The sequence below is a fragment of the Hermetia illucens genome, chromosome 5 (genome assembly GCF_905115235.1).
Source record: "Hermetia illucens chromosome 5, iHerIll2.2.curated.20191125, whole genome shotgun sequence".
Taxonomy (NCBI): Eukaryota; Metazoa; Arthropoda; class Insecta; order Diptera; family Stratiomyidae; genus Hermetia; species Hermetia illucens.
In genome coordinates, this window is record NC_051853.1 from 2,905,892 (window position 1) to 2,933,106 (window position 27,215).

The following is a 27,215-nucleotide window of genomic DNA, read 5'->3' on the forward strand; positions in this document are numbered from 1 at the left end:
GACACACTACAGTTCCATCTTTTCTTTGCTGAGGTTCTTCAGGTGAATCTCCCAACCGCTTTGTAGTTTCTGCTGTCTGTTCTGCTACTTCTGGAGTGTCTTCATACTGCGATTTTTCATTCTCTCGGCGTTGCTTGCCTATCTTCCGTCTGGTTGCTTTCTAGATTCTTCTTGTTACTTTCTGGTCAACTCTTCCATTTTATATATATCTTGCATTAACGCTGTTATGTCGTTGTTGTTTACCGTGGGCGTTCCAGCTGCTTCCTTGCGACCTTTGGTAGACAGTGTAGGCTCACACTGGGATTTCTGTTCCTCGACATTAATAGCTCACGACTCCAAATCTTCACGAAGTCTAATCTGTAATCTTGCTTTCTTTTCCGTCGTAGGGAGCTCTAACGCTAACAGCTCCATTTTAAGGTGTTCCACTTTTCAGCCCTTGAAGATCATGATCCTAGCTTACGCAATCCCACTACTGTCACCAATATGTTATGTTATGCAGCTCGTATCACTGGATTGTGTAGCACTAGACAAAATGCCGTTCTATAACTTTAATATAAGCGTTTATTTTATACTAAATTGGACAACCAAAATAATTATAGGACAATTCCTTCAAATGGTACAATTCGAGGCCTTATTTACAGCCGCCGCGATCTGTTCCAACTTTAGAACTAGACTGAGGCGCGAACCTCAACGCCAGTGCGAATTCGGCTCGGCCGCTGCATTGAATGGCCATGCAAACAGCTGACGGTTTGACAGGAGACTGGGTGACAAATGTCAAGAACGACGTCTGTTAATTCGGCAACTCGAGTCTTGTCCAGCGGCCCATCAGCAGCTGTAACGTAGAAGCTAAAACACTTATTAAACTAAAATGCTTTTGAATGTTGATATGTCCGGGTATATTAGGGGGAGGGGGGAGGAAGGGAAGAAACATAAATTAAATTTAACTAGTATTAATTCCTTCCTATGTTGTATCTAATTCACATGTCGTGAGCTCATTAGTTTTCGGGGGCTATTCATGGTGATAGTATTTATTAGAATCATATTTCACACCCTCCCCTTTTAACTTTAGGTGGCAACTCCAGGTGGTATAGAAATCAAACAGATTCATGTTGCACCCCCTAATGACTTCTCTAGCCCTGCTGCGACCCCACACACGTTCGCCCAGAATGTAGCCAAAACGACATGTTGCCACAAACCAATTAACATAATTGATCGGCATCGAACATGCCTTCCTCTCTTAGCTTCCACAGTAGTCTTGACGGAGGAATTCCGCGACTGTGATTTTCTTGCTTTCCCAGCTCTCATAGTTCAAGTGCTGGTAACAAGCGTTAGTGTGTCCTTTATTGCCCCTGTCACCGTTCACGATATCGCTTTATCGCCTAATCGCGTTTGGCTTCCTTCAAAGGATTTGATAATTTCGTGGTGGTGATGATGGCACGCGAATTTCTTGTTATCGTTCCATGTAAAGCGCTAATTGGTGTCAATCCCAGTGTGAGAGTTAGCTGCCATTAAGGTCGGACCGTGTCTGATGCAGGAATGCTTATAAATCGAATTTCGTCCTTGCTAGGAAGCGGAGAGTTTAGCGGGCGTCATGTGCGGATTTAAGTTGATGACTTCCTTTCCTTGATGCTGGAGTGTACATATGCATGGAGCGCACGATTTTGGAAGCAATTCAAATGGTAATGATTTGGCGTTTTGTCAAAGCTAAGAATAAATTTCATTCACACGAAACTCCCAAGAGGAATCGGGGATCATTGGGGTGTATATCAACTCATTAATGATTTAGGTTTCGTTGAGAGATTTAAGTGCTACTATATGAGCTGAGGATTTAACATACAATACGCCATCGGTCTTTCGAACTTATATGGAAATAAGTGATTAGCGCTAATTATTGAAATGAATTTGTATGCTACCGTCCAAAAGGACTGCATAAACCATCGGCTTCTGACAATGAGTCCTACGGTTTTCCAATAATCTTACATTATCCCTCTACTATTCTCTGCCACGTTGCTCTAGGGCTGCCCAATCGGCAGGAATACTGGGGTAGTAGGTTACATTACATGGCATAGCCTGCTATGAAATTGGCGTGTCTTCTCAATCTCTGACCTATACAATACCACTTCTGTCCTTTAATCCAACATACACGGGTCTCTAGTCCAACCAAGTCCTTCCTTTGTTATTTTTGAGAATATCACACTTACGTGGCGCAGCCAAGACTTAAGCTCTTGAAGAAGTGAGGCGGTCCCTTTTCAGGTACTATCCTGTATTACCTTACACTACATTAGCGCGGAGCAACCGCAACTTTTTTTTTTTTGGGAGTAGGGTAGGTGAATGCGTTTACGCACAGAGTGTTGCACTCCCGCAACAGCACGCTAGCGGACTACCAACTAAACACCTCCCTGTCATCAGAGAACTAGCCTAAAACCGTTTGACACATTACTTCGGGCTAGCCCTCCCGCTCTCCCGGCTTTGGGAGCCTTCAAGTCAAGGAATTCCTTTCACCAGCGGGAAGGGAGGGGAGGAAGGGAAGTGAGTTGCTAGTTCAGAGAACCCCTTACCGTCCGATCCCTCTGCCGGTCGAATTCAATCTTCTTCGTAGTAAGAAGAGCCCGAACATAATGCGCGATACGATTCCAGCTGCCAGCGCTCTTCAGCATCTCTCTGACAATGTTGTCTGGAGAGAGCTCCCCTGTGTCTGCGTAAAGCTGCTGGCGGAGGCCGTCCCACCTCTCGCAAGAGAAAAAGGTGTGTTCAGCGTCATCCGCCACTCTATTGCAGAACACACAATCAGGAGATCGCGCCTTCCCAACCCTGTGCAGGTAAGACTGAAAACCTCCATGCCCACTTAGAAGTTGGGTAAGGAAGTAATCAATCTCACCGTACTTTCTGTTCAACCATGGATCTTATTTGTCGATGAGCCGCGCAGTCCACTTGCCCCTTGGCTCCTTTTGCTAAGAAAGTTGCTACTCGTTAAGGGTGCGTTGACGTTCTTCACGGGCAAGTTTTCGCCCTTACGGCGATAGATAGCTTTACGCTCCTTGCCAAGGAGGGCAACGGGAATCACTCCCGCAATCACCATCACAGCCGGTTCGGAGACGGTGCAATAAGCAGACGCCACTCGCAAAGCTCCCCGCCTCCACACTTGAGCGAGGCGTTTACGATGCACCTCCTTGTCAAGGGCATCATCCCATACCTCCGCACCATAGAGAAGGACGGACTGCGTTGCTCCCATGAGGAGACGTCTCCTAGTTGATATAGGGCCGCCGACATTCACCATTAGCCGACTCAAGGCCGCGACTCCAGCTGGAGCCCTGTCCGCTGCTGCTTTGATTTGCTCGAAGAAGCTCATCTTCGAGTCGAGCATTAAACCAAGGTATTTCATCACTGGTTTTGACTCTACAGTCAACTCGCCGATCGATATGGGACGCAAGGTCGGGATTCTCCTTCTGGTCAGGATGACTACTTCGGTTTTTTCCAGCGCAAGGTTGAAACCGTGAGCAGTCATCCATCCGCTTACCTGTCGCATCAATATGCGAAGTCTGCTTTGCGCCTGTTCAACAGTGCGTCTGGCAACAATTGCCGCAACGTCGTCTGCATAACCTACCAGGCGCGAATCTTCGGGCATATCGAGTCTCAGCAGACTATCGTAGGAAGGGTTCCAGAGGTCCGGCTCTAGGATGGATCCCTGTGCTACTCTCGACGTGATTTCCATTCTCCTCTGGCCCTCTAGCGTCTCATAGAACATGAAGCGGTCTTTCAGATAATCCCTCAATATCCGCAAGAGATAGCTTGGCACGTGAAAGGAGTTCTCTAGTGTGCCTAGCATATCTGTCCATCTTACGGAATTGAAGGCATTTCTGACATCAAGCGTTATGAGGGGCACTATCCGTCGAGATCGGCGGCTGTGTGCCCCGGCTCGATTAAACGCATCTACGACCTCCATAACAGCATCCACTGTAGATTTCCCTGTTCTGAACCCGAACTGCCTTGCGGATAAGCCCCCGGCAGCACGGATTACTTCAGCGAGTCTACCCCTGATGAGCTTCTCGAGCACTTTTCCGGCCGTGTCAAGCATACACAGCGGTCGGTATGTAGACGGGAGCTCCGGGTCTCCTTTACCCTTACTGATCAACGCGAGTCTGGTCACTTTCCAGCGACAAGGAAAAATGCCCTCCTTCAAGCACGCGTTGAACGCTTTCAGCAGCAATTCTGGCCGTTGGTGGAACACCAGTTTGTAAACTTCCGCCGGGATGCTATCAGGACCTGGCGCCTTCCTATTTTTCATAGTGAGAACCGTTTCTTCGTGTTCTCCCATTGTGAAAAGGGGGAAATCCACGACGCTTTCCGCGCTATTCACATCAACTCGTACAGGGTGTCTGGGGAACAATGCCCGCACAATGCGGTCCATCTGGTCGGTGCTCAATATGCAGGGCTTCCGCAGAGTCCCGATTTTCCGAGTGACAAGCTTATAGCCAAGTCCCCACGGGTCATCATTCACCTCATTAACAAGATTTTGCCAGCCGCGAGCTTTGCTTTTATTTATAGCGCTGCGGAGTCTCCTTTTTGCTGGTCTACATTGTGCCTTTATGGCACATGCCTCCTCGTTGGCGTGCGAACGTTGTGCCAAACGGCGGAGCTTATGACACTCCTTCCGTAGGTCGGCAATTTCCGCCGTCCACCAGTACATAGAAGCCTTGTCGCGCCTGGGGCCTCTCCGGGGCATGGAAGCCTCACACGCCGTCGTTATCAGATTCATCGCTGAATTTACGACTGTGTCAGCTGCGACACCACCACCCCCCGGAGTTCCCCCCAGCGCGGCCCTACCTGCTCCAAGAGCTTCGACGAACCTTCCGATGTTCACCCTCGCGACATTCCACACGCAGGGGCAACGTCGTGTTGGTGCTCGCCGGCAAGTAGCGTCAAACACTTCGAACGCAATGTACTGATGATCACTTGCCGAGAAGTCTTATAGTACTCGCCACCCAGCGATCGATGATGCCAGAGATTCCGACGCAAAAGTGATGTCAGGAATGCTTCCTTCACAACCTGGGCGCCGAAACGTTGGCGTGGATCCGGTGTTTAAAATTACGAGCCCGGTTCTCGCCGCCATTTTCCAGAATCCGTTTCCCTCTGGAGTCTGATTGAGGCATGCCCCATTCAAGAGCCCTGGCATTAAAATCACCGCCAACCAGGATTCGTCCCTCCGTGCTCGAAACGGCGTTCTCCAGAGCATCAAGCTGGAATCGACTCATTCGGCGTCAGGTAAACGCTAAAAAACGTTATCCCTAAACACCGGATCCTGAAAAATCCGTCTCCCCGGCCTTCGGCAAGAACACGAAATCGAACGTCGTCCCGAACCCAGATGGCAACGGTGCCCGATAAGTCGAGAGAAAGGGGGGAGTGGATAACAGAACGCGGACCTGGGGAAATACTGACGCTGGACGGCCATATAAACGTCCAAATATAAAGGAATGCTGCACCATTGAAACGTTAAGCGAAAAGGTCGATAATGCCATTTTTTAGTAGGATTTAGCTCGTGCATATCATGAATTTTGAAGAAGATTGGGGGACAGAATCTTCATCCTGGTCCGCGAAAAGTTAAGACCTCAACTCGATCGAGAACGCGTAGAGAATAATTTCCTCCTGCAGGATTGAAACATGAAATTGAAATAGTGCGGTATGAAGGCTTTTCCTCTGATATCCTAGATACACTTTACGAATTGATCCCAAAGTGTTTGGAAGCTGTGATTACGGCTAAACCAAATAGGAACAGTATGATTTCCAGTGGGACCTAAAAACTGGGTTTTAATGGTGTTTATCTTTAGTCTGACACTGCTTGCCTCCTTTTCGAAATCCGGAACCATTCGGTCAATATCCTTTATACGGTATGAGAGCAAGTAGATAGTTTTAGTGTAATCGAGGTGTCTGAGGAAAGTTGACACAGTCCATTGAATCCCCCCCTTGTCGCCCAGCCTAGGCTGAAACGTCACCGATAGCGAGAAGAAAAGTCGGCTGACATGACGCTACTTTGAACTTCAAATTCTTTTGAAATTATACCTGAACTCAATACGTGACAATTTGCAGCTTCATATGTATATCCCTGGATAGTGTCTATTAGTTTCAACGGAAATCTCCTCCTGAGTAGGCTATTTCAGATATACGTACGTAGAAGTCAAGGTTCAGCTGGTTGCTTCTTTACTAGCCAAGTTCGATAATGTTGGGGGTGCTTTGAGCTCTCCCATCCGAAGCCACAAGAGGACCCTCGGGCTGGATGGATTTTACAACGACGAACCCGGCAACGCAATATATATGATCTCTCTTGGTGACAGGTCCCGCGGCAGACCGACCAAGAAAATGCATACAATGTCGTTAGGAACAACATAATCGGGTTGATCCACAAGCCTCGGAAATATGCTAGGGCGTCCACCTCAGTCGACGCGACAGGACGGCCCCCGGATCTGTCGAGAAATGAGCAAGAGTTCTCGAAGTATGGACGGCGTCAGGACGTAAGCAAGATAGTCCGAACGAAACAAATACGTGTCTGCACGCGAAATGTTGGCACCCTAACTGGAAAGACCGAGGAACTCGCAAGAGCCCTTCAAAAAAGGCGCATTGATATCTTCGCTATGCAAGAAAACCACTGAACGCGGTAAAAATGGCTATAAACTTCTCTATTTTGGTAGCCCACACGCTCAATACAGTATAGGCATTACCATTTCATAGGGTTTCTGTGATGTCATTAAAAAAGTTTACGTTCACGCCCCTACAGAGGAGACTGCAGAGTCGGAGAAGGATACCTTCTACGAGGCAGTAGAACGAACCCTCGAAGCCTGTCCCAGATACGATATCAAAATCATACTTGGGGATTTCATTTTCATTTCAACAGCCAAGTAGGGAAGGATCCCGTATTCAGGCGATACGCTGGCTCCCATAGCTTACACCAAAATACAAATGACAGCAGACTGCGGATTACTTAATTAGCAGCGTCACACGAAATGGTTGTTGGAAGTACCTGGTTTGCGCGGAAAGCGGTCCACAAACATACGTGGGCCTCTCCAGACGGGACCACTTTCAACCAAATTGACCACGTGTTGATCGAACGCCGCCACCTCTCAGCCTTGATGAATGTCAGAACACATTGGGGGCCAATATAGACTCGGATCACTATTTCGTTGGCATGGTGCTCCGAGCTCGAATAACAATACCACCTAGAACCCCCTCTGATAATCAGGTGAGAATTAACACTGAAGCCATCCATAACACAGCCCTCCGCGACACCTATAAGAGGGAAATGGATGCCGCAATAACCGCAGTCAACAGAGGACCTGGAGATGAAGCATCAACAAATGATCTTCACAACCACTTGAAGAACGTTATCATGGATACGGCCACAAACATACTTGGCCCCAGCCGCAAAAGTAGTCGGAACAGCTGGTTTGACGATGAATGTAAGCTAGGAACGGAACGGAAGAATGCCGCATACCGAGCAATGTTGCATTCTCAAAGAACGCGGGCACGCGCAGAAAGTTATCACGAACTCCGTCGAGCGGAGAAGCGACTTCACAGACGGAAAAAGGAAGTCTGGGAAAACCAATCAGTCTGTGACCTCGAAAAGTACATGGAGCAACCACACCAGGTGCGCAAGTTTTACCAACAAGTCAGCAGGATGAAGCCTTATACACCTCAATGCTCATCCTGCCGAGACAGGGAAATCTGATTTTCGACAGAATGGGCATATTGGAGTGATGGGTTGAGTACTTTGATGAGCTACTGAACAACCAGGACATCGGCGAGTTGGAGATTCCACCAGCTGAAGACGACGGGCAAATACTTCCACCACCAAGTATAGGAGAAACAGTCCGTGCATTTCATCGGCTAATCATAAGTCCCCAGGAGCCGATGGTATTACAGCCGAATTGGTTAAATATGAAGGCGACCAGTTATACCAACTGGTTCATCAACTTATGCTCAAGGTATGGGACAGCTAATCAATGCCTGACGATTGGCAACCAACAACATCAAACCGCACTGGTCAAACAGGAAGAATAAGGATAGGAGAATACAACGTTGAGACCGTTCTCCTATCAAGGGTCGAAAATCACAACCGATAACAGCTACGATCAGGAAATCGGCGCACGGTTGTTGTCAGCCAACAGAGCCTATTTCAGCTTGCGAAAACTGTTCCGCTGGAAGCGTCTTACCATAGGGTCAAAGCTCTTACTGTACAAGACTATGATCTTCCCAGCCCTCATGTATTCCTCGAAAACTTGGGTTCTTAGCAAGAAGAATTGCGAACTCTTGGCCGCGTTCGAGAGAAGAATCCTCCGAAGAATTTTTGGCCCTCTACATGAGGATGGACGATTCCGTAGCCTACACAATGACGAAATCTATGACCGATACCATGACCGTCCGGTTGTGGATAAAATCCGACCCAATAGGTTATGGTGGGTGGGTCACTTAATCCGTATGGATGAGGATGATCCCACCCGGAAAATCTATAAGGGCAATATCTATGGTAGAAAAAGAAGACGAGGCAGAACCTGCCTTAGATGGAGCGATGGTGTAGGCCAGGACGCCAGACAGTTTTAGGAATGTCGAATTGGTGGACCTCGGCGCAAAACCGGGATGTCTGGAGTTCCTTATTAAGGCAGGCCTAGACCGGAAACCGGTTGTTGCGCCGTTGATGATGATGATCATGACCATATTCTACGAAAAGAAAATTTACACCCCCCTTTCGAATCTATGGAGAGCCTCCCTTAAATTCAATACAAAAAGCGCCATTTACTATATGTAAAGGGATTCGCAGAACACATGTTCTCAACACAGACACCAAATTCGATTCTAGTAAGGTTTTGTTTCAGAAAAAACCTTAAAAAACTGCATTGATAAAGAAGGAAAAAAAGAAAGGAAAGAAAACAACAACAAAAAAGGATAATAAAGACAAATGTTAACCCATTGGCTTTGACGCTGCGCAGACTGCAAAACTGATTATCTACTCCAGTGATAAAAATGGAAACACCCATTTTCGAAGATATTTTCATTCCAGAACAGATTATCTATTAGACATTGTAAATATTTTTGTACAATTTCTCATCTTGGATACGCTCGTTCGAATGGAAGACAAAACAAAAATGAAGTGGGAAATCTGTCGAAGCAAACAAGTCCTTCAACAATTCAATTACATCAAGAATAGACACGAGTTCTGAAAGCAGGGGTTCATGAAGCGCTGCTCTGCTAGTTGTTTTCCAGAAACTTTCTTAATTGATTGATGAAGAGTGGCAGTTTCTTGAATGATTAATGGAGTGACGAACATTCAAGTCCTGGTGCCATCATTTTTTAATCATCACGAAAATATTTCATCGCCTTCATTCATTCAGCTTAATTTCAAGCAAAATATAGTATTTATGAATGTTATTGAAAAAAGTCCTTTCAGCCGAACATGACTTGAGTAATATAATTATGAGATCTAGGATTTATTTTCGAACTTTATTTTAGCAATATCTCTCCATTGGATAAGCAATTTTCATTATTTTTAGACCGGATCCTATTCCACAAAAATTTTAATTTTAATGTAGGACCTAATGTCAGAAAATTTGGTGGAAATCTTATTAATATTAACAATATGCTAACAAATAGAACTTGCTGTATCCTAGGACTGAAAAATCTGAAAGAAAGCAGGCACGTGGTACTCCAGAGATCCTTGATTGTGATAACAATACCTGTAGTAACGGAAGAAGAATTTTTTGAGATTTCCAGCGAGGTCGGGTGTCGTTTGCCAGAGAAGCTGCGATAGTGGGTTCCGGCGATGATATAGGGGTGACTTCAGTTGCAAATCGTGGCACTACAGCCCAACGTGGGGCCCTGGCCGCCTGGATCGTTGTCCTCTAATTATCTCGGTCGCGTGACCGCGTCCTCCAGTCTTGAAAGCCCCAACTTGTTCTCCACCTTCCTCGTAGTCTCGCTCCATCGACATGACGTCCTCCGTTCATTACCTTTTCAGGCATGCGAACGTCACTCATTCGTTGGACATGCTCTGCCCACTGAAGGCGTTTCAGTTTAAGGAGTTTCGAGGCTTCTAGCTCATTGTAAATTTCATACAACTCATGGTTGTACCGGATGCGCAGAAGTTCGCCAAAGGGCTTTCCTTTCGAATGTGTTTAGCAAATTTTTGGAAGGATTAGGGTCCAGGTTTCTCACCCAAAGCATAGCACTGGTCGTATCAAAGTACTGTAAGGAAATGACAATCGCATCATACAATAGTACCGAACCAAATTATCACAGGGATCAATCTTGTAATAATATAAAAACAGGGACAGCGTGGACGCCCTAAGCTCTACAGATGGAGAAAAAATACCGCGATCTTCGAAGTAACCTTAAGAAGGCCATACGAGAAAGTAAGCGGAATTTCCGCAGGCGGCTGTGCTTTGATGCAAATCCAACCCCCGCTGCTTACAAGGTTGTAATGAACAAGATTCGTGGGAAAAAACTACTACATGTGACGTGCCCGCGACTCTTGTTCAAAATAATCGCAATTCTTCACCCAAACAGGAAGAACGTGGACCTCAGTCAAGGATCCAGCAGGACGTCCTCTCCATCTAACCGAGGAGGACCTTCGAAAGATCTGTGGATGAGTCGTGCATGGTAAGACTCTGGGATTGGACGGTATTCTGAACAAATCCTTGAATTTGGCTGCTAAAACCGGGACCACATGGTTCGTCAGCACATTTGAATCGCGCAGGGTAGAAGGAGTGTTTCCCGTCCATTGGCAGTGCGGAGGTTGGTTTTACTATCGAAAGTCTCAAAAGCCTCCTGGGGCATCTTATTTATATTGCCTGATCTATGTTTTAGATATTATGAGGAAGATGTCGGAGGGGGTGATATACAACAGGGTCATTCCTTTTGTTGAGCTAGCGGGGGGCTCTGTAGAAGCGACAGTATGGATTGGAGAGCGCGTTCTCCGGTCGATCCAATAGAAATGGTTCGGATGTTCGAAAGTTACTTCTCGGAGAGACTTCTTTGGTATGAGAAGAATGATGGTTCGGAAGAATATATTGTGAAAGCAAGTGTTCCCCAAGTTCCGTGGTGGGGATCATGCTGTATAACATATCGTATTACGGAATGCTTCGCGTTCATGTGCCAAGGGAAGCAACTTGATTGGTTTTGAAGACGATTTAGCACCCCGAAGATGTGGAACTTTATGAAAGTGAAACCATTCATGCCATCAAAGCATGGATACAAAGAGTTAAACTGAACTTGGTGAACGAAAACGCGTAGCCGCTTATTATTACCAATCACAGGGAAAACCATATTGTCAAAATCGTGGTCGGTAATTATGAAGTCGTTTCAAAATCGATCTTTAGATAACTAGGGGTAATGATCGATGCGAAGTTGAGCTTCAAGGGACACTTGGACTCCGCTCTGGAAAAGCCAGGAAAGGTTAGTTCATATCTAGCAAGGACGACGGCTCATATTGGAGGTGGTTTTGAAATCCATCTTGCTATACACGGTTCTTGTTTTGGACGGGAGCACTGAACAATACGGGGAACTAGAGAAGGGTGAATTCGAGATGTCACTGCGGACTTCCAGAAAGCCACTAAAAAGAAACTGTACAAGAGATGGCAGCAAGGGTGAGATAGTCCCGAAAAAGGCCGCTGGAATCATACACTGATCTCGTGTATTGAGAGATAGGTCGAGAATTGAATTATCATCAAACACAGTTCCTTACAGGACACGGTGAATGCAGGAAGTACTAACATCGCTGCGGATTGGGCGAGTCCCCAGTGGGTAGGTATACCCGAAAGCCCGTAGTACCCATTGTGTGAGATGCTTGCATTAAAATATCTAATGCCAAATTTGCTGTTGAAAGAATACTGATAAATGCTGAGGATCCGTGATATATCTGAAGGCTGATTATAGGAAGACTAATGGACTCCATTCTGCTCTAAGCGGTGCTTGTTTGAGGGGCTGTTCTTCATACTATTTGCGACAGTCAGGTGATGGGTACAGTTTATAGAAAGAAAGCCCTAACATTATGTTTTGCTTTAGAAACTTCGAGCATAATGCCGCGGGTTTTCCTTTCGATTGACGTGAAAAGCGGAAAGGGAGCAAAGCAATGATGGAAGATTCATTGAGCCCAAAAGTTAAAGTTTGAATCCAAAAAAATATGGAGAGATAAACGGCAATGTTTAGCATTTGTTCACGTGGCATATACATGATAGATGGGTTTAAAAAGGTCAGCTCTTTTCACTGCCCCAGCTGCGATGGTATCCTGGAAGATCTGGAAGACGCTTAAAGGCCGGAAACGCCAAAAAGCCTAATTACGGAACAGGCAAATTGGAATGCCATTTATGACATAGTATGCAAAATAAAATACAGGCTGAGGACTCCAAAAGTGGCAGCCACAAATGCAATCACAAACGGAGTTAGATATATTCAGCCAAGAAACACTTTATAATGATTCCGTGGAAAAGACGACGGCAATTGAGAGATGGTTTTAGGATTAAAAAGCCCAACGCGTTAGTAGTATTTGTGCTACGTTTGTCCAAGGATTCTACTCTGGCAAAAAGTCAGATGGACGGATGAAAACCCCCATAGGCCTTCATAAGCCGTTTATCACCTCACCACAGGAATTGGGAGTGGACCACCCCCACCCGCACTTATGAACTGTCCTCAAAGTATGCCCAGTTTACCTTAAAGGGGGACTAAACGGAATAGAGGTTCGTACGTTAATAACCTGTAAATCTGGAAACCAGTTAGACCAGTACGCCTCGAAATTTGAGTGATCTTTTGCTTTCATTAACAATTTATGATTGAATTTTGAAATATAGAAGTCTTTCCGACGAAGGTTTACCATTTTTACTAGACGCACCCTCATATCCTGGAAACTGGTATCAGACAGAATATTAAATGCGAGATTGCTGTTCAGGATGAAGGACATGCTATGCACCAACAGAAATTTCAGATGGGTGGATGAGGCTTTCTGTGAGCAACTCAACGCAATCCAAGGGAAGGTTTCTTAAGGGGGCATTGCGATCATGGTGGTGAATCTGAATGCCAAGGCAGGCTCTCATAACACTTTGCCGAACGAGCAATGAGAAGATACGATCTCGGGGGGACCACAACGACAATAGTAACCGGTTTTCGGCTCTCTGTACCTTTACCACCTCGCCATTGTATTATCAGATCGATCACAACGCGATCTTGTCTTTTAGATATGCAAAACAAGATAGGCACCTCGAACAAAAACATCACTTGATGGTCGCCTGTTTTTGCTGGTGTATCGCATTCGCATCTTCTCGCAGGTGTAGGCGAAACTCAACCCGGTTCGGTGTGGGGCTTGACTGACGTCCAACAGTGAGAAAAATATCTTACTGACGGCAATCATCTCGGATAGCTCGCTGGAGACTATGATAATAATTATGAGCACTAGGTCGCCATCAAGAAAGCCTGAGGAAAAGCCGGACATCCCAGCCTCAACAGTGTCACAGGCGACCCAAGTGACACCGAAGCACAAAGTCGCCGACCTTCGCTCAAGTAAAAGAGTGAGAGATAAGGAGGGGGAAGCTTTGGCGAATCAACAGGCCCCAAAAAGGAAGGGAACTAAAAGTTCAGAAGGGCCCAAAGTACCAAAAGTAGGAAAGTCGGCTAGCGAACCGAAACTGAGAGAAAATAAGAACGATGGTTGGACTAAGGTCGTGAATAAAAAAAGAAATAAGAAACCAAAGGTGCGAATTCGCTCGGAGGCAATTGTAATCTCCAGAAGGGGACATCTAACATATGCGGAGATACTGAAGAAGATGAAATCTGACCCCGACCTAAAAGACCTAGGCGGAAATGTTAGCAAAATCCGGAGGACCCAGAAAGGTGATCTCATGTTTGAGCTGAAAAAATCCAGCGTGGATAAAACTGACGACTTTCGTAACCAAGTTTTAAACTCACTTGGGGAGAATGTCGCGGTTCGTTCCCAAAAACATGAGATCTATATTCAGTGCAAGGATCTCGATGAGGTAAGCCTCACACTGCCCGAGTTTGAAGAACTGGTAGACGATCTTGTTCACGATGCAAAGGGACGGAGTCCAAAGGTGATAGCCGGTGACTTTAATGCGTGGGCTATCGAGTGGGGGAGCAAAGAGACTAACGCAAGGGGGCGGTGCTTATTAGAAGCATTCGCCCAGTTGGACACACTTATCGGAAAAGGGGAACTGGGCCAATTGTAGATCTGACTTTTATCAGCCCTGCGTTAGCACGTGACATGTCCTGGCAAGTTAGTGAGGACTTCACGTACAGCGACCACCAGGCAATCACCTTTGAACTAAGGATGGAGCCACAAGGCAGGAGACCCGCGCCCCGGAAGCCGAAATCCAGAGGAACACCAGGATGGTCTGCCAAAGCGATGGATGAGCAGACATTCATGGAGGTGTGGCTAGACTTGCCTAGGAAAGCAGGCACCTCCACGGATAGAGTTCTCCATGTTACACAGAACATCTCTAAAGCATGTGACGCGTTGATGCCTAGGAGATGTTCATTCCCTACTAGAAGACCCAATTATTGGTGGAAGAGTGAACTTGCCAATCTTCGATCGATTTGCCACAGAGCCAGACGAACGGCTCAGAGGGCAATAGGTAGGATCGATCAGGGGCAAAAGGAGCAAGCCTATAGGGAAGCTCGCAAGAACCTCAAGCTCGCCATCCAGCGGAGTAAGAAGGAATGTTTTAAGGGGCTCTGTTCAGAAGCGGACATAAATCCGTGGGGTAGCGCCTATAAAATCGTCACAGGACGATTCAGAGGCCGATCGTCTCCGCAGATCACGTGCCCTATGCTCTGGTTGAAAATAATCCAGGGGTTATTTCCCCAGCAAGAGGGGGGTGCTGACACCTTCCAGCGCCCCCTGAATGTGACGCCGATTCCACCAGTCACCAGGGACGAGCTGCTAGAGATCTGCAGTCGAATAGGCGACAGCAAAGCCCCGGGTCTTGACGCATACCGAATAAGGCTCTCAAACTTGCCGTCAAAAGTAGTGGAAGCGGCAGAAGCTGGTACTGTTGCCTAAGGCTGGCAAACCTCCAGGGGAACCGTCCTCCTATAGACCCATATGTCTTCTAGACACTATGGGGAGAATGTTGGAGGGGGTCATTTATAATAGATTACTTCCAGGCCTTTCAGATAGGCAGTAAGGGGTCCGTAAAGGCAGATCAACCATTGATGCCATCAAAATGGTTGCTGGCTTGGCCGAAAATGCAATTCACGGAAGGGGTTATATTAGCAAATATTGCGTGGTGGTGACCCTGGATGAGAGGAATGCATTTAACTCGGCCAATTGGAACCTTATACGAAAGTCTCTGGCGACGATTGGTGTTCCCACCTACCTCGCCGCTATTATCGATGGCTACTTGATAGAGCGGACACTCTGGTATGATAGCGATGATGGACCCAAAGAGTACGTTGTCTCCGCGGGTGTCCCCCAGGGCTCTGTACTGGGCCCACTACTGTGGAACATCATGTATAATGATGTGCTCAACCTTCCGGTTCCGGAGGAGGCTACGGTGGTGGGTTACGCTGATGATATAGCACTGGTTGTGGTTGCAAAGCATCTCAAGGATGCTGAGTTGTACTCAAGCGAAGCAATCAGTGTTATTAAGGCTTGGTTAGAGAGTGCTGGACTGGCACTCGCGGAGGAAAAGGCGGAAGGGGTCCTCATCACTAAGCGCCGCAAAAGAAATTACGCCTGCATTAGAATCGGGAATCGTATCATCACTTGCAAGCCGGCCATCAGATACTTGGGGGTGATGATAGACGGAGGACTTAATTTTAAGCAGCACATAGAGCATACTTGTAAACGAGCATCCACCACTAGTATTTCTCTGGCAAGGATGATGCCGAACGTAGGAGGACCGCGGCATACTTGCAGGCTGCTCATAGCCAGGGTGGTGATCTCTATCATGCTGTATGCAGTCCCAGTTTGGGGAAAAGCACTGCAGGTTTTAGACAATACACATAAACTGAGTGCGGTCTACAGAAGAATATCCCTAAGGGTGTGTTCTGTCTTCAGGACCGTCTCAGACGATGCAGCGTTCGTCATCTCGGGAATGATGCCGATTGACATCCTGGCAACCGAAATGATGAACATTTATAATACCAGGTCCATCTCTCCCTTATCGCAGGTGCAAAAAAGCCGAAAGGGAGAGATCCATAAGCAGGTGGCAACAGCGATGGGACCAGTCAGAAAAGGGTCGTTGGACTTACAGGTTGATCCCTTCCATCGGGGAGTGGCTGGAGAGAAAGCATGGGGAGATCAATTATAATCTCACCCAGTTTCTCATCGGCCATGGAGGATACCGTCAATACCTGTACAGGTTTGGATTGGACACCTCGCCTAATTGTCCAAACTGCGGGCTCCCAGAGGACCCGGCGCACGTTTTCTTCCAGTGTCCTAGGTTCGTGGAATAAAGGAGGAACCTGGAGGAAACTCTAGGTGAAGTGCTATCACCGGTAAATTTTGTCCGAAGAATGGTAGCCTGTCAGGAAGACTGGGATGCGATCAATTCCATGATCGCTGTAATCCAGGAAAAACTGCGAAAAACGGAAGAAGTGAGGAAGACGCGGTTACGAACTCCGCGGGTAGACGGAAGGAGACCTAGCTAAAGTACGCTAACTCCGCCCCGTGATGTAATACCTAAAGGTGGTTCCACGGGGTAGGGGGGGGGGGGAGTCCGGGGTGGTTTTAGTGGGTAAAAATCCCACACTCTGGCGTGCCCTGGCCAGAGTCTTTTGAAGATTTCCACCTCCTCAAAAAAAAAGGTCGTCATCAAAAACGTTCTTTTCTCCACTGCAAATAAAGTTACTGGCCTCGCTCCGAAACATCATTTTGAGGTCTCTGGCTGCCCGGGAAGACTATGGGAAATCTCGGGTAGTGTACTATAGTTTACGCTAGTTAGGGATGTAAACTGAAACGCGAAATAAATTGTAGGGGGTCTCGAGTCCCTTTGGTCCTGTCAGGGATTCCTAGTTGCATTCCCTCGCTTTACAACCAATTAAAAGATACATCGCAAAATACTATTCGAGACCTTACATTTCATATCCTATTTGAGCATATTCGAAGAGAAGAAAATTCACCACCCTTTACACGTAAAGGAGTCCCTTTACCCCTCAATTTCAAAATAAAAGACAGTCATTCACTGATTGCTTTCTGCCAAATTTTGTGTAAACAGATTTGGATAATCCAGTCAATCAAGACGATAATAGACTCAAAACCCCCCTTAAACAAAAAAAGATATTAATAATTCACCGTCATCATCAATGGCACAACAACTGGTACCGGTCTAGGCCTGCCTTAATAAGGAACTCCAGACATCCCGGTTTTGCGCCGAGGTCCACCAATTCGATATCCCTAAAAGCTGTCTGGCGTCCTGACCTACGTCATCGTTCCATCTTAGGCAGGGTCTGCCTCGTCCCGTTTTTCTACTATAGATATTGCCCTTATAGACTTTCCGGGTGGGATCATCCTCCTCCATACGGATTAAGTGACCCGCCCATCGTAACTTATTGAGCTGGATTTTATCCACAACCTGACGGTCATGGTATCGCTCACAGGTTTCGTCGTTATATAGATTACGGAATCGTCCATCCTCATGTAGAGGGCCAAAAATTCTTCGGAGGATTCTTCTCTCGAACGCGGCCAAGAGTTCGCAATTCTTCTTGCTAAGAACCCAAGTTTTCGAGGAATACATGAGGACTGGCAAGATCATAGTCTTGTACAGTAAGAGCTTTGACCCTATGGTGAGACGTTTTGAGCGGAACAGTTTTTGTAAGCTGAAATATGCTCTGTTGGCTGACAACAACCTGGTGCGGTTGCTCCCTGTACTTTTCTAGTTCACAGACTTGTTGGTTCTCCCAGGCTTCCTTTTTCCGTCTGTGAAGTCGCTTCTCCTCTCGACGGAGTTCGTGATAAGTCTCTGCGCGTGCCCGCGTTCTTTGAGAATGCAACATTACTCGGTATGCGGCATTCTTCCGTTCCGTTGCTAGCTTCCATTCATCATCAAGCCAGCCGTTCCGACTCCTTTTGCGGCTGGGGCCAAGTACGTTTGTGGCCGTATCCATGATAACGTTCTTCAGGTGATTGTGAAGATCATTTTTTGATGCTTCATCTCCAGGTCCTCTGTTGACTGTGGTTATTGCGTTATTCCTTCTTATAGGTGTCGTAGAGGTCTGTGTTATGGATGGCTTCAGTGTTAATTCTCACCTGATTATCAGAGGGGATTCTGGATGGTATTGTTATTCGAGCTCGGAGCACCATGCCAACGAGATAGTGATCCGAGTCTATATTGGCCCCCCTATATGTTCTGACATTCATCAAGGCTGAGAGGTGGCGGCGTTTGATCAACACGTGGTCAATTTGGTTGAAAGTGGTCCCGTCTGGAGAGGCCGCTTTCCGCGCAAACCAGGTACTTCCAACAACCATTTCGTATGACCCTGCTAATTGAATAATCCGCAATCCGTTATCATTTGTATTTTCGTGTAAGCTATGGAATGAAACGTATCGCTTGAATACGGGCTCCTTCCCTACTTGGCTGTTAAAATCCCCTAGTATGATTTTGATATCATGTCTGGGACAGGCTTCGAGGGTTCGTTCTACTGTCTCGTACAAGGTATCCTTCTCCGATTCTGCAGTCTCCTCTGTAGGGGGTCGAACGTTAATGAGGCTTATATTTTTAAACTTGCCTCGCAAGCGCAGAGTGCGTAGCCGTTCGCTTATGTTTTCAAAACCGATAACGGCAGGTTTCATTTTTTGGCTGACTAAGAAACCTACTCCGAGCACATGGTTTACTGGATGGCCTCTATAATATATGGTGTAGCAGCTATTCTCCAGGAAACCGGTCCCTGTCCATCACATCTCTTGTAACGCTGTTATATCAGCCCTATGTTGGGACAGAGTATCGGCTAGCTGGTCATCAGCTTCATCTCTGTACAGGGAGCGCACGTTCCATGAGAAAATGCGCAAATCGTTATTCCGTTGTCGTTGCCGGGTTTGTTGTTGTGTAATCCGTCCAGTCCGAGGCTCCTGTTGTGGTTTCGTAACAAGTTGTTTTCCGTGTAGGATTGTTAGCCCTGCCCAACCTCCAACCTGGAGGAGCAGTTGGTACAATTTGTTCCGAAAAAGATGTCAGGTTTGTCTGCAAAAGCTTTGGATGAGCAGACCTTCGTAGAGGTGTTGCTAGACCAACCTAATAAAAGAGGCGCCTGTACGGAAAGAGCTGTCCATATGGTTCAATGCATCGCCAAACTATGTGACGCGTCCATTCCTAGAAAGTGCTCATTCCCGAGTAGAAGACCAAACTACTGGTGGAATACTGAACTGGCTAGCTTTCGATTAGCCTGTCACCGAGCATGAAGAACCGGTCAGGGGGCAGTAGTAGAATGGACCGAGGCAAAAAGGGCGCGTCTGTAAGGAAGACCGTAAAACCTTCAAGTTTGCCATCCAACGGAGCAAGAGGGAATGCTTTAAGGGACTCGTTCGGAAGCGGACTTAAACCCGTATAAAATCGTGATGGGGAGATTCAGAGACCGCTCAACTCCGCAAATCATGTGCCTTCATGCTTGTGAAAAATTATCTAGGGCTAGCTCTGAATACGATGGTAATAACGCTAGTCACAAGTGACGAGCTTCTGGAAATTCGCGGTAGAATAGGAGATAAGAAAGTTTCGGGTCTAGATAGCGTACCGAATACGGTCCGTAAACTTGTCGTGAAATCCAAACAGGATATGTTCGCTGAATTGTTCGAAGCATGCATGTCCGAGGGAATATTTCCTGCGCCATGGAAACGGCAGAAGTTAGTACTACCCACTAAGGCTGGTACACCTCCAGGTGAGCCAACCTCCTACAGACCTATATGTCTTTTGGATACTGTGAGGAAAATGCTAAAGCGGGTAATCTACAATAGATTACTTCCAGTTATTGATAACCAGGAATTGACCGGTTATTGGCTTGGCTGAAGATACGATTCACGGAAACGGTAGTAATAACAAATACTATGGGGTGAATTACGCTTAGCGCTGGTTGCAGTCACAAAGGATCCCGAAGATGCTGAGCTATATGCGTGCGAAATTCTGGTCTGACGCATGCGTAGGAAAAAGCGGAACCAAGTGTCGTAAAAGAAATTATACCCATATTCAAATTGAAAATCATATCCTCATGTATTCTTCGGAGACTCGGTTTCTCAACAGGAAAAACTGCAAACTCTTGACTGCGTTGAAGTGAAGAATCTTCTGAAAAATGTTTGGCCCCCACATGAAGATGGTCGATTTTATCTACATAACGACGAAATCTATGAGCTATACTACGACCGTCTGGTTGTGGGTAAAATGCGATTAAACAGGTTTCGATGGACGGGTCACTTAATCCGTATGGATGAAGATGATCCAGCCCGAAAAGCCTAAAAGGGCTATCTATGGTAGAAAAAGAGGCAGACCCTGCCTGAGATGGAAAGATAGCTTAGACTAGGACGCCTGTCTGAAGTTCCTTACTAAGGCTGCGCCGTTAATGATGATCATCATCACTCTAGGCCTGCCATCAAATACTTGGGAGTGATGATAGATGGGTAGCTCAGTCATAAACAACACGTGCACCGCAAGTGTGGCTCTGCCAAAGATGATGCCGAGCGTGGGACGGCTATGCAGCTTCACTTTGGGGAAAGGCATTGCGGGTCACATTTAACGGTAGCAACCTGAGTGCAGTCTACCGATGAACAGCCCTAAGGGTGTGCTCACAGGCTCATCCGTGCCATCAAGGAGTGGTTGGAGAAACGGCACGGTGAAATTAATTAAAATTTTACCTAGTTTCCACGGGTCATGAAGGAAATCTCCAGTAACTGTACAGGTTTAAACTGGATACCTCCCTCGATTGTCCAAACTGCAGTGGACTTACAGGGGACAGAGGACAGAGGACTGTCCAAGGTTTTTGGAAGGAAGGAAGATCCTGGAGAAGGCTCTAGAAGAGGTTCTGGTACCAGAAAATCTGGTACGAAAAATGGTAGCATACCAGGAAGACTGGGATGGGAATAAATTATTTGATCCCCGAAATTAAGGGTAGTGTGTAGCGTTAGTTTTGTTGCAACGCTAACTAAATGACTTCTAACATTTCTCCAAAAAAAATCCACAACTGAGGGTGGTTATATCGTATATGCGAAATCCGCACAATTGGCCTTTGCTTTGAGGAAAAAATTGAAATGGAATACTCTTCCTTTGGCCTGGTACAGCGAAAAACTAAGCCACATCCGTTTGTAGTATCAGGACTAAACAGTTCGCCTGTTCTTACCCTTAAGGGTATAAAATTTCACTGTAGTCGCAACATTCGCTGAACAATTTCCATTTCTTGGTGACAGAGCAATTAAATCGAATCTTTTGTCTGTAACGTGCATGTTTAGTTTCAGCATCTTTGTTCCTATATTTCCGTCAAAGGATTCGTGCCAAGCTGGAGTTCCCAAATTACAAACATGTCCGTGTTGCATCTCTGTTGTAGGTAATTTTTTCCAGCATAGCGGAGTTCTGTATTTGTGTTGGGCTGTTGACCGTAGTTACGCTTCCGGATGGGATGGCTCCTTTTGAATTCATTATATGCCGAGCGTCGGATAAATTGTCTTCTTCCATTGCAGAGCCACAATGAGCGCCGTTCGTTAGGATGCTTTTACATTTTCATTGTCATTTTCGTCCCTGCCATTATCCATATAATTCTAGCAAACCTGCTGCGACGTTTGCTATAATTTCCAAAATTTGGAAGGGGTGGTATACACCGTAAGGACACTATGGTTTTAGATTCCAAACCCTGGAGACTACCGCACAGACAGATACTACTGCTCTCAATACTTTATTTATGTGTACTTATCATGTGTCATAGGATTTCTAGTCTTCGTCAACCAGACGTCGACAAACCCTTGTTAATTCAGGAACAGAATATAGTTGAGTACATTTTTCGAAATAATTATCAAAGGATGTAGTCACTGTGGTCCTTAATTCGACTTTGTGTGGAACACGTTTCTCCCGTCACTGCTGCAGTTTTCCTTAGAATATTGTGTCCTTAGAATTCTTTCTAAGGAAGCATAGCTTTGATCAATACTCACCAGCGCCAGCTTAACAAAAGGCAGGATGACGAAAGGTGGTTTCCGCTATCTCCATCAGTGTAAGTGAAAGGCACATCAGATTAAAAACTAAGCCTTGATCTCGTAACGTTCTCACTTAATTTCTGTTGAACAGGAAGTAAGCCTTCCTGTATAATAAATGTTGTGCGGAGTCGTTAATTGTGGCTAAGGATTCACAGGAGGAGACACACACACATCCCCATCCAAATCCTGTTCACCCTCCCCCTTTTACTCGGTGCAAACTTTTTGGAACAAGCATTTTTAATGAACTTTTTCCTTTGTTTTTGGTTTCGTTTCAGGGAAGCCGCAATGAGATGATAATAAAGGTTCGAATGTATAGGAGAAGATAAAACGGTAACGCAACGGAACAAAAGCGGATTGGTGACGAGGAAGTCTTTCAACTGGTTGTGTTCACACGGCAAATAATTAAACAGTGGCAGTGAGCTGGTGTGAGTGTTAATAGTGGCAATTGTGTCTTGCTCCTTTGTTGACAATAGGGACAACATCCGTTCCATTATTTTTATGAGAGCCCACCCTTTCAACGTAATGTAAGGTAACTGTTATTATCATTATTATTTCTCAGTAATTGGGACACTAAAGGCCCCAGCCTCGTTGGAGAACTTCCCGAACGAACTCAGCATACGAACCAGTAGCACGGCTTAGTGTTTTTAAAGGAAATAATCTAATAATAGTTAAATATAAGTAAATAAATGTGAAATTGTGTGTTAAAAACAACGGAAAAAGATATATAATTTTTCTATGTCGTCTAATCGATTTTCGAATGGGCTCGAGGCATAATAGCGATTTATGTCTTCGTTGCCTCGTACGCAAAACGCTCTAGCAGTCATGAGGTTCGGTGATCATTTGAAGGCTCTCATTTGGGCCACACACCTTCTTCCTCTAGTCGCAGCGGTATCCGGTAAGTTCCTAATAGATTAAATTGTATCTTATCTTTTCTATGTTAAGGATCCAATTCATTCCTGGATAGTCAAAATGATTAAAATTAATTTGCCTTAAAAGCTGGGGGTGTTAATCCCCCATTAACAGTGATAGTAACCAAAACGAGACTTTAATTTTTTCAATTCATTCCCCACCCCCAAAACTAGTTGATGTAAACTGTCTGGTATAAATGGACCCCTTTCAAGATTTAATTACATGATTATATATGACTTTGTAGCTTTTTTATTAAGGTTTTGTGTAAAACAAAACCTTATTAAAATCGACTCAATGTCTGTCTGTCTGTCTGTCTGTCACACGCATTTTTCTCCAAAACGGCTAAACCGATCCGAGCGAAATTCGGTGGACAGATGGGAGCTATGAAATCCCACGCATACAGCGAGTGGCATAAATTTAGGTGGAGTCTAAAGGGGGGCACCCCAAACATGCAAAGGGGGATTCAAACATTTTTTTCGCCGGGTATAGTTGTGTAGGATATCAAACGAAAGGTTTCGATTTATACTTTTCGAAACTGATATTAGTTTTGGCATAAATTGCAAAGTGCGTGAGTAAGGAGTCAAAATGTACGCACTTGAAGTGAGACAGGACTTATTTTCGGAAACTACCCAACCTAAAAATCCGAAAAAAATCAGGGTGGTGCGCCTACATGAAATCTAGGCCTCGAAATATGTCCCATTCCGATATCTGCTCAAATAAATTTACTAATAGAATATTACTACTTTTTAGAAATTTACTGAAAAACCCCCCTTAAGTTCATCCTAGGACTTCTGAATTTTGTACCAGCATAGAGGACAATATTTCGTATATACGTGCTAAATTTCGTGGAAATCTGGAAATCAATTAAGGCCCAAGTTATAGCAGTTCAAACTTAGCAATTTCGCGCGAATTTACCGCTTCCGTGTCTGTCTGTCCGTCTGTCCGTCTTTTTTTTTTTTTTGTTGAGGAGGTGGAAATCTTCAAAAAGACACTGGTCTGGACACATCAGCGTGTGGGATTTTTACCCACTAAAACCACACCCGACTCCCTCCCTGCCCCACGGAACCACCAGAAGGTATCACATCACGGGGCGGAGTCAGCTCACTCTAGCTTTGTCACCTTTCTTCTATACGCGGCGCACGTGACCGCTTTTTTCTCCTCTCCTCTGCTTTTCGCATTTTATTTTGGATAGATACGATCATGGAGTTTACCGCATCCCAATTCTCTTGATGTGCTAGCATTTTCGGCACCAGATTTTCTGGTACCAGCACCTCCCCTAGAGTCTGCTCTAGATTCTTCCTTTCTTCCACAAATCTCGGACAGTGGAAGAATACATGCTCTGGGTCCTCTGGGACTCCATCGCAATTTGGACAATCGGGTGAGGTCTCCAATTTAAACCTGTGAAGGTATTGGAGATATCCTCCGTGCCCCGTGAGAAACTGGGTGAGATTATAATTAATCTCACCGTGTCGTCTCTCCAACCACTCCTTGATGGCAGGAATGAGCCTGTGCGTCCACCGGCCCTTTCCCGAGCGTTCCCACCTCTCTTGCCATCTATTTATGGATCTCTCCCTTTCAGTCTTCCTCGTCCGCGATGAGGAAGAGGTTGGCTTTGCATTGTATATGTTCCCCATCTCATCTGCCAAGGTGTCAATCGGCATCATTCCAGAGATGACGAATGCTGCATCATCTGAGACAGTCCTGAAGGCAGAGCATACCCTCAGGGCTGTCCTCCTGTAGACTGAACTCAGTTTGGTAGCGTTCCCTGACATCCACAACGCCTCCTTCCAAACTGGGGTTGCATAGAGCATGATCGAGGTCACCACCCTGGCTATAAGCAACCTAGAGGTATGCCGTGGCCCTCCAATGTTCGGCATCATCCTTGCCAGGGCCATACTTGCAGTGGATGATTTGTCGCAAACATACCGCACATGTTGCTTATAGCTAAGCTTCCTGTCTATCACCACCCCCAAGTATTTGATGGTCGGCTTGGAAGTGACAAATATGATTCCCGATTCTAATACAGGCGTAATCTCTCTTCCGGCGCTTAGTGATGAGGACCGCTTCCGTTTTTTCCTCCGCAAGTGTCAGACCAGAGCTCTTTAGCCAACTTTTAACAGCACCGATTGCCTCACTTGAGTATAACTCAGCATCTTCGAAATGCTTTGCGACAACAACCAGCGCTATGTCGTCAGCGTAACCCACCACTGTGGCCTCCCCCGGAAGGGGAAGATTAAATACATTGTTGTACATGATGTTCCACAGTAGTGGACCCAATACGGAGCCCTGCGAGACACCCGCGGAAACAACGTACTCCTAGGGTCCGTCATCGGTGTCATACCAGAGCCTCCTTTCAGTTAAATAACTATCGACGATAGCAGCGAGATAGGCGGGAATACCAACCTTCGCTAAAGATTTCCGTAGTAGATTCCAATTGGCCGAATTGAATGCATTTTTCACATCCAGGGCTACTACCACGCAATATTTGCCGGTACTACGCCTTCCGTGAATTGCATCTTCGGCCAAGCCAGTAACCAATTTGATGGCATCAATGGTTGATCTGGCTTTACGGAAACCACACTGCTGATCCGAAAGGCCGCCTTGGCTTTCAACAACCGGGAGTAATCTATTGTAGATTACCCGTTCTAGCATTTTTCCCACCGTGTCCAGGAGACATATGGGTCGATATGACAATGGTTCGCCTGGAGGTTTACCTGGTTTAGGCAACTTCTGCCGCTTCCATGCCACTGGAAATATCCCCTCGGACATGCACGCTTCGAACAACTCAGCGAACATGTCCGGTCTGGATTTCACGGCAAGCTTAAGGGCCTTATTCGGTACTCCGTCCAGGCCCGGCGCTTTGTTGTCTCCTATTCTACCGCAGATATCCAACAGCTCGTCTCTGGTGACTGGCGGAATTGCCGCCACATTCAGAGGTGGTTGGAATGTGTCGGTGCTTACATGTAAAAGGAGGGTGCAACATTTTTTTTCATAAAATGTGGCCATGTGGGGTATCAAATGAAAGGTCTCAATTAGTACTTTTCGAAACTGGTTCAATATTTGATATTGGGTGAAATATAGGGGAGTGAGGGCTCAAAATATGACCCCCAAAAAGTGTAACAGGTCTCGTTCTCAGAACCTATCCAACCGAAAAATCTGAAAAAAATCTCAGTAGTGCATCTCTATGAAAGCTAGGCCTCAAAATATATTCGGTTCCGATATCTGCACAAATAAAGTTAATAATAGCATATTTCCATATTTTAGAAATTTACCCGGCACCCCCCTTATGTTCATCCCAGAAGTACAAAATTTGGCACGCATATAATGAAGAACATAATGCACAATTTGGTGAAGTTTGAAGAAAATCCTACTATTATTAACAAAGTTATAGAGGGTAAAACTGTCTCGTAGTTTTGTAGCTGTATAGGGGTAGAAAAATGTCCGTTGAAATTTCTTAGATAAGATGAACACAAAACCTTTATACCCGAAGCACGAGCTTCCGGTATTCCGAGTTGTTTATATCTGATGTTGGTTAAATTGTTGGCATGTGCTAATAATATTAAACTCAGAGTGTGAAGCGTATGAGGTTGACTATTTCATTACAGGGCTTTCCATCAAATGATTTTTAACTATGTGACACGGAACTGTCAGGCCCATCGCTCCTCACATCTTCTTCTTTTTCTTCAGCCTTCAGTTCACAAGCGGGGTCGGCTCGTCGTGATCGGTTTCGTCATTTTATTTTATCAAATGCCTGATCAATGTAATGTAATCGCGAGACCTTCAAATCCCCATGCAGTGTATCATGCGACCATTGTTTTGGCCGGTTGTTTGGTTGCTTACCATTGACTTCGATGTTCTGACCAATACTGGTTGTTGAATTCTCGTTAGCGTGAATTACATGACCACACCATCGAAAACGCCTCTCTTGCAGTTTTCCCACGATCGATGCAAACCCATATCGATCGCGGATATTCTCATTTCAGACGTAATCAAAACGTGTCCCGCCACCAGTGCAATGCAACATCTTCGTCCCCATTACCGCAAGACGCCGTTCATTGTCCTTTATAGTCGGCCAACACTCAGAACTATAGAGAGTGACAGACGGACGACATTGCAGTAAATTTTAGATTTGGGACATTCGCTAATACGTCGA

The 27,215-nt window shown here is 45.8% G+C and overlaps 1 protein-coding gene across 10 annotated transcripts in view; it reads left to right on the forward strand.

Annotated features, from left to right (window-relative positions):
- The first annotated feature begins 1,383 nt into the window (after positions 1-1,383).
- LOC119656644 (zinc metalloproteinase-disintegrin-like jararhagin) overlaps positions 1,384-27,215 on the forward strand; it is a 973,582-nt gene continuing 947,750 nt past the window's right edge. For 7 of the 10 annotated variants that reach the window (XR_005250066.1, XM_038063092.1, XM_038063097.1 and 4 more), the window contains exons 1-2: positions 1,385-1,679; positions 22,429-23,048. Coding sequence is in view for 9 of the 10 variants with exons in the window: in XM_038063092.1 (XP_037919020.1) it covers positions 22,937-23,048 (112 nt within the window). In the remaining variant the exon portion in view is untranslated. Of the gene's footprint in view, positions 1,680-22,428; positions 23,049-27,215 lie in introns of all 10 variants that reach the window. The other 3 variants (XM_038063100.1, XM_038063098.1, XM_038063093.1) reach the window with 2 other exon arrangements.